At 38.1% G+C, this 13,848-nt stretch overlaps 1 protein-coding gene across 2 annotated transcripts in view; it reads left to right on the top strand.

Annotated features, from left to right (window-relative positions):
• Positions 1–12,124, top strand: part of dapk1 (death-associated protein kinase 1) — a 94,737-nt gene extending 82,613 nt beyond the window's left edge. For both annotated transcript variants that reach the window (XM_041787041.1, XM_041787040.1), the window contains exons 20-26: positions 2,431–2,647; positions 6,013–6,198; positions 6,303–6,500; positions 6,763–6,901; positions 8,173–8,293; positions 8,671–8,859; positions 10,244–12,124. In XM_041787041.1, the coding sequence (XP_041642975.1) occupies positions 2,431–2,647; positions 6,013–6,198; positions 6,303–6,500; positions 6,763–6,901; positions 8,173–8,293; positions 8,671–8,859; positions 10,244–11,539 (2,346 nt within the window). In that variant the 3' untranslated portion in view covers positions 11,540–12,124. The remainder of the gene's footprint in view (positions 1–2,430; positions 2,648–6,012; positions 6,199–6,302; positions 6,501–6,762; positions 6,902–8,172; positions 8,294–8,670; positions 8,860–10,243) is intronic.
• The last annotated feature ends 1,724 nt before the right edge of the window (positions 12,125–13,848 follow it).

Below are 13,848 nucleotides of genomic sequence, written 5' to 3'. Positions count from 1 at the left end.
TGAGACTCTCCTTAGGCACTGTTTTTCTACACGCCAGATTATTACGCATACGTCTCTCTTTTCACATCTGCTTTTAATAATTTTTGCATCCAAAAAACTGCCACAACATAAGTCAGGGGCTTTATTATCCAAATTCTTTACGTGCAAGTCTAGACAGGGTGAGATGAGCAGAAGACCTGGGAGGATATGGACCAGATGCTGATTAACTGAATGGAGGTGGCTGGGGTGGAGGAGGGTTGCAGTGTCAACAATGAAACCACTGGCTGACTGTTAAGGGAGACTAACAGATTTGAAATATGACAGGCGCATGATGATTAGTCAAACAAGGTTGAGGCAGAAACTAATTAGCGAAGTATTTTAAGATGTAAACCCCCATAATCAGGTGATCAACAGAACGGGAAGAGCGAAAGAATGTAGGAAGGAAGAGATATAACTGAGCGATGACTAATGAATGAGTAGAAACCGTCTTCCTGCTTGAACTTCTGTTGAGCTCCACTTTTCTTTCCTATTACAATACCTGACCCTGGATTACCAACTATCCCTCTGATGCCAGTGCAATTAATAAAAGTCTTATAATTGATAGAAAAACCCTGATTGCAGACAATTTTCTCATTTCAATACACTCAACACTCTCTTCTAACCCTAGATTTTTATTTTTGTAAGTCACATTATATTTATCTGATATAACGTTCTTTTTGTGATGCTTGGTTGTTGCATCATTAGATCAGTGCATTTAAGGCACACTACCACATTTTAGCAGAATTTTGGGGCTAATAACTGTACTTTTACCTTGTTTTTAGGCTTTTATTTTGACCAGCCTGAGGCCCATCTGTTGAAAAATAATTGTTTTTAATTGGTTCAATAAAAATTGTGATGAAGTGTTTTACTTTTATGACATTTATATGGAAGATTCACTTCTTGAATTAAATCCCAAGAAAAAAGAACTTTTTCAAGATATTCTATTTTTTTAGATGCACCTGTATGTGGAGTTGAGCCCAGGGTTCCAAATCTGCCTCGAGTCACATATACATGAACAAACCTAAAACTAAATATCACCATCATCTCTGGTTACCCAGTTTTTCCAAAGAACCTGCTGAGATGGAGTTCAGAGTGTGAAAACATGACAGCAGCAGTTGTGAAAACAGTCATCCTCTGCATATGTTCTGCTAATTTAAGACTCTTCAACACATTGGTGCCAGTTTAGAAAGAGACTCTGACTTTCCAAGAAGCCAGAGGGGAAAAACAGACTCTTTAAAAGGTTTCGAATATAATTATTTTAAAATGGAAGTTATGTTCTGCTCAGACATGAATCATAAATATTCAAATTAGAGGTCTATTTATGAGTATATTAGCATAACCCAAGTGGAAGATGTTCAAAACCCACATTACCACTCAGTGTCTGAGGCCACTTCTGATGAGTGACTCATCTGCTGATGGTGAAGAAAGTGTCGTATGTTAGGAAATTTCATTAAATTGTCAAAATAACCACAGGTTAAGAGAAGCCTGCAGTCTTTGGAAAGGATTTTCAGTGTTTATGTGTCTGAGTGTATAGATTGCCCTACTTCTTTCACCTGGACAAACTCTGCTGCATTAGTGAGTGGAAATATTCAGACAGCACAGGAGAGAGAATTAAATGTCAGGAAAACGTATTTAATAAAAGTATTTTATTGTGGCTAGGTAAGATGATGCCATTATTGTAAACCTTTTAGCTGTGTAACATCAGAGCAGTAACATCAATCTTGTTAGCTTTGTCCTTGTTTGCTTCTAATGATACCCTTAGAGAGAGTTAAGGTTTGTTTGGTGTTAAAAGTACAACTGCATTCCACTTTGAATATCTACCTCACATTACATTCACAAAGCATTTATAATCATACATCCACACATAACTTAGCTGTGTTGTTAAAAGCTCTAACAGTAAAAATCTAAAACAAAGTACATTACATTAAGCTTAGCTTGTTTTCCATCATTACCGTGTCTCTAGTTTGCTTTCAACAGACTAAATTTAACACGTTTGCTGAATTTGTATGGGATTCTCTACACCCTTACACCATAGAAATGTCAGTATTACTGTCTACTGAAATATGCTTTCAGAATATAGTCTCAACCATACCTTGTGTTTATTAGGAGTTTAAAATGTTAACAAAGGCCTGGTGATAGAAATCTTAAACATTAGCAAAGCAGTTGCAGACCATCTTAACACTGTTTTGTCAAAGTAGGTAACTGTTGTGAACGCAAGTTTTTAAAAGGAAATGTTACTTGAAAGTTGTTTAGAGTTTCTTCAACATGAAAAAAAAACATCTAATCAGTTAAAATGTGCTGGCTGATACTGAGAAACCTTCAAATACAAACAGTCAAGAATGGATTCCATTTTTTAAATAATTGTGTATCTAAATGTGTATGTAAATCTGTTCTCCATTTTTTACGCTTCAGGACAACCACAAACTGAGCTACATCCAGCAGCTGCGGCCTACGCAGACTGTCCAGCCCAGGATCAAGCTGAAGCTTTTCGGACACTCGGGAGCTGGGAAGAGCACCCTGCTAGAGTCTTTGAAGTGTGGCATCCTGCGCAGCTTCTTCAGGAGAAAACGGACTCGTATGACCAACACAGCCCGCCACCCCAACTCCCCTGTCAACTCTAAACCTGCCGGTAGGTGACAGATGGTTCTGGTGAAGCTGAGATAATCCAGTACAAGATTAAATTACACCTGCTGGGTACCAGAGAGAGTTTTTCTGCTAAAGTGGCAACAATAATTAATTTATAATCAGCAAATCTCAACATTTTAATGCTTCTTTCCCTTTCAACCCTGTCCCACTTATGCAACAAAACACATCAGCAATGGGGTTAAACTAGCTATTATCATGATGGTCTAAACCAAGCTAACATTCACTATAAGTTAATTTACTCTTACAACCTAAACTCCAATGCTTCACTGAAAACTGACATTTTTTTTTCTGCTCCTGGTCTTCAAAAAAAAAAAAAAAAAAAAAAAAAGGTGGTACAAGTGCCACACATATTCAGTGTAGTGTATAATCCTCCACTAAACACACTATTTTCATTAGGCTCTGTATTTGCACTCTGTCTGCCCTTCCACACACAACATTAACACACATTGTCCCATTATGTTTCCTTTAAGCTGTCTATCTAGCAGCACTCACAGCCATTACCTTCCAGACAGATGTGATAGTGTTAGAATAGCGGGATAGGTTGAGCTGTATAACGTTGCTGATCCCGTCCTCTTTATTATCTGAAAATCTGCAACTAAAGAAGTTTTTTCTTTCTCTCTCAATTTTAGCTGGATTTAGTTCTCTTTGTATTCATTTTAAATCTGTAGACATGACACAAGTCCATATTAAAAAACAAAGAAGGGCATACAGAGAGCTTTTCCTAGTTTTTATATTCCTATTGAAGCAGACTTCAGAAAAAGACACATTTTTGTTCTTTTGCGAGCCTGTCAGAAGTCAAAGTGTGGCCATTCATAAATGTTTATCTCAGTCTTGAATCAATATTTTGTGAAAGTGTTAAAACATCATTGCATCATTGATTTCTTTCTTTCAGGTTGTTCATGCTTCAGTTAAAAGACAGCCTGATCTTCTTTCATTCATTCACCTTATCATTTTCTTAAAGGCTCAAAAAGCATTGAAAGAGTTGTGTGCTCAGCTTGAATCCAGACCAGGTCTATGGGGTTTTCTTTGTTTGAATGTTATAAAATATAATTTCTTCAGGATGCTTATTCCTGTCATCAGCAGAAAAGAAGTTTACACAGACACATGAGCTGCTTTTTATCAAATAAGTCCAAACCAAGGGCAGCCGTTATTATTAAAAATGATGTCTGACCTAAAACAAGCAAACCAATAAGCTTCAAGTAAGTCCTCATGTTGTGTGGTGTTGTATTCTGTTTTTGTTCCTTATGCAGATTGATGTCCCTGCACAGCAAGTCAGATACAGTGAACATGTTTCTATGTTAATCACATCCAGTATTTAATTTAAAAATCAATGTATCTAATTGTAAAGACTTAAAAAGATCATACAAGAGATGCTTTTTTTTTCCATAACTCTTTCTGTTTATGCTTTGGTGTTTGTTTATATGTATAGTGCATACTCACCGTTTCTGCATGAGCTGCCGTTTGAAACAAAACTGCATCAAAATGTTGCTCAAGACCCCTGAAAACATGCTGTAGGTGTGGTCTTAGAGAATGTCAATGAAATCCTAATATCAAGCCCACAAAGTGGATTTATTTTTAACAAAACAGCACCTCCATGTGTTAGCATGTGGGCAGTGATTGCTTAAAATAAAAACCTGGTGCAGTTTTGATCAGTCTAGCAGAGAACGATAGTCATAATGATTTGCAATTAGTTTTAGTGCCGATCTGCTCCATAATATTCAAGATTTCAACATGTCCTTGTGTCTGTGTCCTACATCTGAAATCAGTAGAACATCTGTTCTTACATTATTTTTGATTTGCTGTAAATCGGTTTTAAAAATGTGTTTTTTAAAACTATGTCAAGTTTCTCCTAAAAAGAGACTAAAACATACCTTATTTCTAGATTTTTTTTAAAACATCTCTTTATTGTCTTTTTTAGAAAGAGAAAAGTATACAAGATGTTGAATTACACATTTCTTAAGGCTAAACAAATATAGACACTCAAATCTCTTCATCAGTCCAAGCCTCACTTGATAAACCATGACTGTCAAGAAATCTACAAAAAAATATTTCATATAGTCCAAAACTTGTCAAGTTTGTTTTTTTGTAAAATAACTGATTTTTTTCAAGAGCAAGAAAAAAGTTCATTCCTTTGAGGTGTTACTACTGAGACACACCACAGGTTGTTTGTTGTTTCCATAACCGAGCAATCCATCTTTTAGCCTCCATGAATCAAACATTAAGCAGTGATTTTAAACTGTATGAAATTACAAAATCATCTGGGTAGACATTAAGAATGCATAGTTTGTGGTTAAGATGGCCCTCTTTACCAATAATTTTGCTGCATATATTTAAAACACTTTTCCAAAGCTAAGCTAAGCTGGACATTCCCACATGCAATAAAACAGAGTCCCCTCTCTGATCACCACATTTAATGCACATATCATTGTCTACTAAGTCATTTATATATCAGTAATTTGGATTGAATATTAACTGTCTGAGTGTGAACTAAAGAAAATGCCTCTTACCATTCCTTCAATGTTGTGTCCCCCTGTAAATCCTTTCTCCACGCTCGTAAAATGTTACCTGATGACTCATTGCAATTGCACACAAACATATCATACAGTGGGGACACCTGACCCTTAGCCTCCAGATTTTCTAAAGTTGTGTTCTCTAAAGAAGATAGAGGGGGAGCTCTAAACTATGCTTTTGCTTGGAGATTATAAAACTTTGGAGCTGAAGGTATTTGAAGAAGTGTTTACTGGGAATGTGGTATGCAGCTTGAATGTCATAAATTTATTTCCAGAATAAAGATCAGATATCTTTGCTACACCTGATGTTGCCCAGAGTTTAAAACATGAAGATTTTTTTAGTTAAAATTTATTGTTAAAGGGTATTTTATATGTTATACTTATTTTGTATATTTCAACATATTAATTCTATCCAAACAATGAAGGACTTTAGACAAAAGCAAACCAAAGGTAAACATTCATAAACATGCTAACATGAAAAATTTGGTTGTGTCCAAAATCAAACACTCACTCCCTACTTTCTATTTTCTATATTGTTAGCAGTGTATATGAGACTGTAACATGCACTTTCATTTAAATATACTGGCAACATATTCAAACAAAGTAGGCTTCACAGAAAAAATTGATATATACCATGAACTGCATTTTATGTATTCACTATAGTGCACTATACAGTGAACAGTTAATTTTAAAAAGTAGTATTGAATCTATTTTGGACTATGTGATGCATCCAGTTATACAGATATACCAAATGAATGTAACCCTTCCTCATAAATGTATTAACAGTTTCAGGGGTTAGGGTTAGGAGCTTTGATTTCATGTGTTTTTTCTCTCTCAGTGTCAGTAAGCATATCCAACCTGTACCCGGGATGCGAGAATGTGAGTGTGCGCAGTCGCAGCATGATGTTTGAGCCAAGCCTGACCAAAGGAGTGCTGGAGGTCTTTTCCCCCGTCCACAATGCTCTGTCTACAGCTGATGAACAGGCAACGAAAGCCATCGACATCCAGCACGCCAACATCCACGGTGAGAGCTGCTGATAGATCATAAATATTGTACTAATACCAAATTGTTAAAGTACTCCCTTTGTGTTAATATGTTGTTGATATCACTTATTGCTCTCCCTGTAGGAGTTGGGGATTTCAGCGTGTGGGAGTTTTCAGGGAACCCGGTCTATTACTGCTCCTATGACTACTTCGCAGCCAATGACCCCACGGCAATCCACGTGGTCTTGTTCAGTCTGGAGGAGCCTTATGAGACTCAGCTTAGCCACATCACTTACTGGCTGAACCTGCTAAAGGCCCTGACTCTACCGCAGGATAACATCGGTGAGGACTGGAAGAGGGCTGTTCAATCAGTCCCAAAACTTTATCATTATCACTTCAATGACTAATGCACAACTGAGCTTTAAAATATATACCCTTTATCCAGCAAGAATGTAAAATCTTGCAGTCATGAACAGAGGTTTGACAAGATCATGCTAATAATTTAGTTGGTGTCCTGCTCTTTATTACCAGAAAACAATGGTAACTAAGTCACTAAATCTCAAAAGAAATTGATTTTCTCCATGCCTGTACTGTGTTTTTCCAGCGTTTGGTGGTCGGATCCAGCAGCCTCTTGAGGTTGTTTTGGTAGCAACACACGCCGATCTTGCTGACGTCCCCAGAGCATTTTCTGGAGAGTTTAGCTACAACAAAGAGAAAGCTCTGCTCAAGGAAATCAGGAACAGGTGAGGGGTCAAACATACATGGGACATGGACATTAACCCTTAGATGCACGAGTGACTGGACCCTACACTCTTCCATAAGTGGGTCTAAAATGACCTGTGTTAGAATCACTGTATTTTTATGCCACTTTTGTCATTTTTGGTTAAGAATAATCATTTGTAATATGTTTTGTTTTTATTTAGGTCCACACAAGAATTATTTCATGTGGGAAATCTTGTTATTTTTCACTTTTTTAACATTTTTGACATTTAAGAAAAGTTTGGAAATTGGAAAAGAAAGTTACACAACAGCAACAGAACAATTTCAACTTCCATTCTGTATGTGTGTGCGGGCATGTGTCTGGGGTGTGTCAATGTGGGGTGGAGTACAAACAAAATGCAACAGACAGTTGCGTGACTATGTGTTTCTTATCCTCTATCGCCAAACTTGTGTATTTTATAGTTTGCAAAACTAGCTAGCTAACATTAGATCAGTGTTTCCCAACCATTTTTCCTTTGAGCCCTCCCTACATGTACCTAAAAAAAAGCTGAGCCCCCCCCCAGGACCCAAGAGAGAAGAAAAAGTGACACACTGCTGTCAAAAATCAACACAGATTTTAATTGTTTCACTGATAAAACCCTAAAAAAGGCCTTTGCATGCTTACAATACAGAGTCATATGCCTGATAGCCAGTGAAACAAAGTGTCAGTTTTCACTGGTATTTCACTTCTCATGAGCTTTCGCAACTTCTGCCATGGAGGAAAAAAAAGCACTACAACATGGTGGATGTAATTACTTAAATGCATGGCATATATATATATATATATATATATATATATATATATATATATATATATATATATAAATATATATATACAGTATGTTTTACTGTATATATATATATATATATATATATACATATATATATATATATATGTATATATATACATATATATATGTATATATATATGTATATATATACATATATATATGTATATATATATGTATATATATACATATATATATGTATATATATATGTATATATATACATATATATGTATATATATATGTATATATATATATATATGTATATGTATGTGTATATATATATATACAGTATGTTTTACTGTTATTTCCAAGTGATTTTAAGTTCAAGATATCTGCAAGAGAAAAGCTATGAGGAGTAGGAGACTGTTGCACAACATTTATATAAAAAAGACAAGTGCAGGACTTCTGTTTAGACTTTGTTTTTGTGATGTTTTTGTTTTGTCGGTTTTTACTTTGTTGTTGTCAGGTTTGGTGTTGACCAGCAGATCAGTGAAAAACTGTTTGTGATGGACGCTGGAGCCTCAAACTCCAGAGACGTGAAGCTGTTGAGGAGTCACCTTCAGGATTTACGCAGTAACATCATCTCTGTAAGTGCTGCTGACAGTTGTTGCTCTCACTGTGTTACTGTTCATGATTTGTGTGTATACTAAAATATTATGATTAGATTTGCTCAAACTCTTCTAAGTCTTGGTGAAACCAGTTTCATTGCTTTTATTTATTTTATTATACTGAAGTTTATGCTATTTATTTTAGCACAAAACACAGCCCTTTTCAGACTGCAGATGCCATTAATGTTATAAAAAGTTAAGCTAGCTAACAACTCTCACAATGAATCTAATTAAGTCAAGTCACTGAATCCAGAGTACTGTTTTCTCCTTTCTGTATGTCTAACAATGACGGTTAGTTAATAACATAACAAACAGTACATCTCTATAATATCCCTCTACCTGCTCCATTTCTGCAGAGGTGTAGTCCCATGACACTGCTGTCAGAGCGTTTACTGACCACCCTGCCTACCTGGAGGAAGCTGAGCGGTCCCAACCAGCTGACGTCATGGCAACAGTTTGTCACTGATGTCCAGGAGAACATCAACCCTCTGGTCAGCCAGGATCACCTGCGCACGCTAGCACTGCAGCTGCACAGTATGGGGGAGGTATGAGGCTTTTTGTCAAGGTTTAAACCAGACTATTACAGGGAAAAAACTGTATCATATTTACTTAATTATCATGTAATTTTCAGTATCACAATAATAGTGACTGAAAAAACACAAACAAAAATCTGATCATTTGTAGTTTTCAGTCATGTGACTGGCATGGAATAAGAATGGAGTAATTTGTGCTGAGGACAGTGGCAGCTACCACTGACCACTATTTGAAGCTTTAGCACAGCCTTTTAAATTCATCATCTCCTCAACAAATCTCATTTTTGCATCACCTGATTTAAACTGAAAACAAGGTTTAATCATCAGGCAGTCATAATTGATCAAATTACCACAGTATTGCATGCCAAGATTAAGAGAAGTCTGTTTGGGTCTTCTGTTTTATTGTGACCTGCAAGGACAGCAATGCTATTTTAGTATTAATTTACTATTTGCTCTTCCCTGGGATTTTTCCCTGATGGCTAATAGGATTCTGTGAAAGTGTATCCAGGCTCGCCTCTTCATCATTTAGTGCAACTGGTCAAACTACTGTCTTTCATATAAAAAACAGAAACTATACTAGTCAAAACACACGTATAGGTGGCTATCCAGACTTTCAACTTCTCTGTAGTGTTCAGCAGAAGGAAGTCTTCCTTGCTCGCCAGGGAGGCAGTTCCATGAGTGTGTAATATCAGGTGAAAGCTATGAATTTATTTACACAAATGTCAAAAGAGCATCTGCAAAATGAAAAAAGGTATTTATATTATTCTTGGTAGGACAGCTGTAGTACTAAAATAGATTTTGGATCCAGATTAATGCTGCTCTGTGTTTTGTTTGGGGATATTTTGCCTCTTTTACATTTGTTGTGCCACTGTCCTAGATCAGCTCCAAACATGTGCATGAGCATTTACAGCTGTATTCATTGTTTAGAATGTCACATTTGATGGTTTCTTCCTAAAGGTTGTAATTCACCAGGCTACCACAAGGGTGTGCTATTTACTCATGTAAAAACATCAGTAAACAGTTACCCAGAATTACACAAGAGCTGAACTTGTTATGTCTGCTTTTAATTACCAGAATGAGTCACAGCTCAGAAATTCAAGTGACAAACAAAATCTGAGTCTAAGAATTTTCTCTAACTGTTTGCTGATGTTTTTGTTTTAAAGGACGCAATGCAGCAACAGGGCATTCTATATTTCGTTTATTCAAATATATTGTGTTTTCCAACAACAAACTCTCTTACCAAATTTTTTGTAATTATTTTTTTCACCCCTGTGTTCTTTGTTTGACTGTTTTCTCTCATTACTTCTATCACTCTGTTTCTCTACATCTTGCCTGACTTTTCTACTTCTTCCCTCTCCATCCCTCCTCTCCCTCTCCCCAACCATGATCCCCACAGATCAACATCATGCAGAGTGAGACAGTGCAGGATGTTGTCCTCCTGGAGCCTCGCTGGCTCTGCAGCAATGTGCTCGGTAAGCTTCTCTCTGTGGAGACACCAAAGGCCATCCACCACTACAGGGGGCGCTACAGGCTTGAGGAAGTCCAAGCCCTGGCACCTGAAAGCGACGTGGATGAGCTGCTGCAGATCCTGGATGCCATGGATGTCTGTGCCCGTGATGCCACCAACCCCTCCATGGTGGATGTTCCAGCCCTCATCAAGACAAACGGCCTCCACCGCTCCTGGACTGAGGAGGAGGAGGAGGAGTCACTGATCTACGGTGGAGTACGACTGGTCCCGGCAGAGCACCTTACACCCTTCCCCTGTGGCCTGTTTAACAAGCTGCAGGTGAACCTTTGTCGCTGGAGCCACCAGCAGAAGCCTGAGGAGGAAAGTGGGGAGGATTTTGATGGAGACATCCACCTGTGGACTAATGGAGCCAAGGTGAGCCAGGCGGGAGTAGAGGCCATGATCCTGCTGGTCAACCATGGTCAGGGTGTGGAGATTCAGGTGCGCGGCCACGACTCAGAACGAGCCAAGTGCTACACCCTGCTAGACACTATCTGCAATATCACAGAGAATCTGCTGGCCTCGACCCTGCCTGGACTGCTCACAGCCAAATACTACCTGAGTCCCCAGCAGCTTAGGGAGCACCATGCTCCCATCATGATCTACCAGCCCAAAGACTTCTTCAGAGCACAGGTTCAGAGAGAAACATCGCTCACCAACACCATGGGTGGATACAGGGAGAGCTTCAGCAGCATCCTGGCTTTTGGCTGTGCAGAAGTATACCAGCAGGGGATTCTGGGAACAGACGTCCACATATCAGATGTTCCCCTGCTGGCTCGCAGGAAGCTCTGCCGCATGCTGGACCCTCCTGATGCTCTAGGAAAAGACTGGTGCCTGCTCGCCATGAACCTTGGCCTCACAGACTTAGTGGCCAAACATAGCAATGGGTCTTCAAACGGCCCCCCTGAACTTGACTCTGACCCGGACAGCCAGAAGGCATCACTACAGCCCAGCCCGACGGCAGCTCTAATGCAGGAGTGGAGTGGGCGAACCGACAGCACGGTGGGCGTGCTGATGTCCAAACTAAGGGAGCTTGGCCGCAGAGATGCCGCCGACTTCCTGCTAAAAGCTTCACCTGTTTTCAGGGTCAACATGGAGGCAGTGAATGGGGCCGCTAATGGCTATCCGCCCACCTGCAATGGTGGTACGTCCTACAACTCTATCAGCTCTGTCATATCCCGCTGAACTGAACAGGGTCGGCTTTTGCCAAACATTCTGATGAGACATTCCCTGAAAACAGAACCATGAGGGTCGCGTGTTAATGATCATAAAGTGCAATCGTTACCAGACTCCAGCTGCTCGTTCTTGATCGCCCATTAAGTTGGTGTGTGAACCAGATGTTGTGTTTGTGCTCTCCACACCTGTACAGCCACCTTTCCTCCCACTATGAATGTTGTAAAAGAGCCGATTGTCCTGAGCTCCAAAGAGGAATCCAGTGCTTTTATTTTGTTTTTTAATCTTGTTGTGCTGCTTTTTAATATCCCTCCCACACTACTGCACTTCCAAATCCCACTCATCTTACAGCTTATGACGGAAAACATACATATGTAAAGAATAGAAACAGTTAAAAACAAAGATGGTGGTCTCAAGTTTTGACATATCCATCCTCAAGTGAAAACAGAAGGATAAATTATTTCTGTTATCATGCCTGTGGCTACCATCTTTGCTCACTCTACACAGTTACATAAAATATGATATCCCTTGTTGATTCTGTGTTACTGAGATGATTTTTGCTTGTTCAGCTTAGTGTTTAATAAATTAACAGCATTTTTCAGAGTGCCTTTTTGGCCTTCTACCTCCCTGAAGAGCACAAATAGTCTTGTTATTATTATTGAAAATACAAGAGTTCTTGGTAAACATATGAAGAACTGTGCCTTGTTGATACTAATATTGAAAAAATTCAATTGTGTACATTGATGGAAAGCCATGTTACATTGAAGGCAGAAAAATGAATGAAGAGAGAGCATGAGAAAGAAAAAACGAAAGCTCTGCTCTTGTTACAGGGTTTGTACAACACAGAGCTCAAAGTAGAGATTGGATTTCTGCTGTGTTGTGTGTACTGACAGATAAAACGTGTTGAATCTGTCAAATTAAAGCCAGCGAGAGGTTAAATATGCTCTGCCGGGGCTGTAGAGAAAACATCATGTTTAATCTGTGTATTTGTGGGTTTATATAGATTATTGCTTTATTAATTCAACAACAAAAGTCTCCTGAAGGTTTAATTAGTTTTAGGACAAGTTTCCTGGTGAAAATTAGTTAATTGAAAGAGCTGCAAGAATGTGAACAACTAAAAGAATAATAGAGTAAAAATGAGAAACTGTCTCTAAAGCAGCAGAAATAGGTGGATTTAGTTTCAAACATTGTTTTGGTTTTGCAGTGGATCCAAAGATTTTGTGCAATTAAAAAGGAGCCAAAGGTGAGGAACTTTGAAGGATAATTCTGAATCTTTACAGAGACTTTTGGTCCATTTTGTTTGATTGATTTGTTATGGATTTCTCATCAGCCCTGTTTCCAGTGTCAGAGTCAAGTTGTATTAATCATGATATACAGGGTGAATATTGTGCGCAGTGAAACGACTGACATTTATTAGTTCATATCACCCTCAAAAGATATGTCAGCAGTGTTTTCAGCTTCTGTTGCCACCATGTGGCTACAAAAATCAACTAATAAAACTCATAAGAACTATAAGTATACCCCTATTGAAAACTGGTTAGATCCCAGTCATATACTCTCCTGATAATTATTGTCATCAATATTAATTTTTTGTCAGCAGTAATGTACATAAGTACAAAAAAAATGACCCAAACCTTTCAAAGACTTCAACCATAGAAGAAGAAAAGTAGCAAATATTCACAATTTTAAGCTTGTACCGTTTACTTTGTCCTGAGCTTTTTTCGCCTCTAAATTATTGCAATGATTGAAAGTTGATCCAATTACAGTCAACTATTCATCGTCATTTCTGACTGAACTGTGTCACCTTTAATACAACTCTTTGTGTATGATACTGTGTTTACATTTAGTATAAAAGATTTTAATGTACTTGTAATTAATACTAACAGAAAATAAAAATGTACCTCCTTTCCTTCCTTTTTTAAGGTACTAAATTTTGTAATTTTTCCAAATAAACCTTCTTGGGGTCAATATTCAGTACCATAAATAGACCCTGATGCTTTAAGTGTCTATATTCTCGTTTTGACTTCCTACAAAGGGACATAAAGCCATCTTCGAAAATTAGGAGTGACCCCCCCCACACACACACACACACACACAAGTAAGGGTGTCTTATTAAAAGTTGTTGCCTCTTAAAGCACCAACATGTATTTGCTGAACACAAATCTAAGTGTGTCTGGTGTTAGAAATCATAAAGGCATGCAGGGTGAAAATGAATCGACAGGGTCCAACTTCTAAGCCCGATTTGTGCGCTCATACTTTGAATAGAAAGTGCCACTGAATATGAAAAGTGACCAAGTCAGTTTTTACCATTTGATAGCAAG

The sequence above is a fragment of the Cheilinus undulatus genome, linkage group 5 (genome assembly GCF_018320785.1).
Source record: "Cheilinus undulatus linkage group 5, ASM1832078v1, whole genome shotgun sequence".
Lineage (NCBI taxonomy): Eukaryota > Metazoa > Chordata > Actinopteri > Labriformes > Labridae > Cheilinus > Cheilinus undulatus.
The sequence above is the reverse complement of the archived record's forward strand: the minus strand, read 5'-3'. Positions and strand labels throughout refer to the sequence as shown.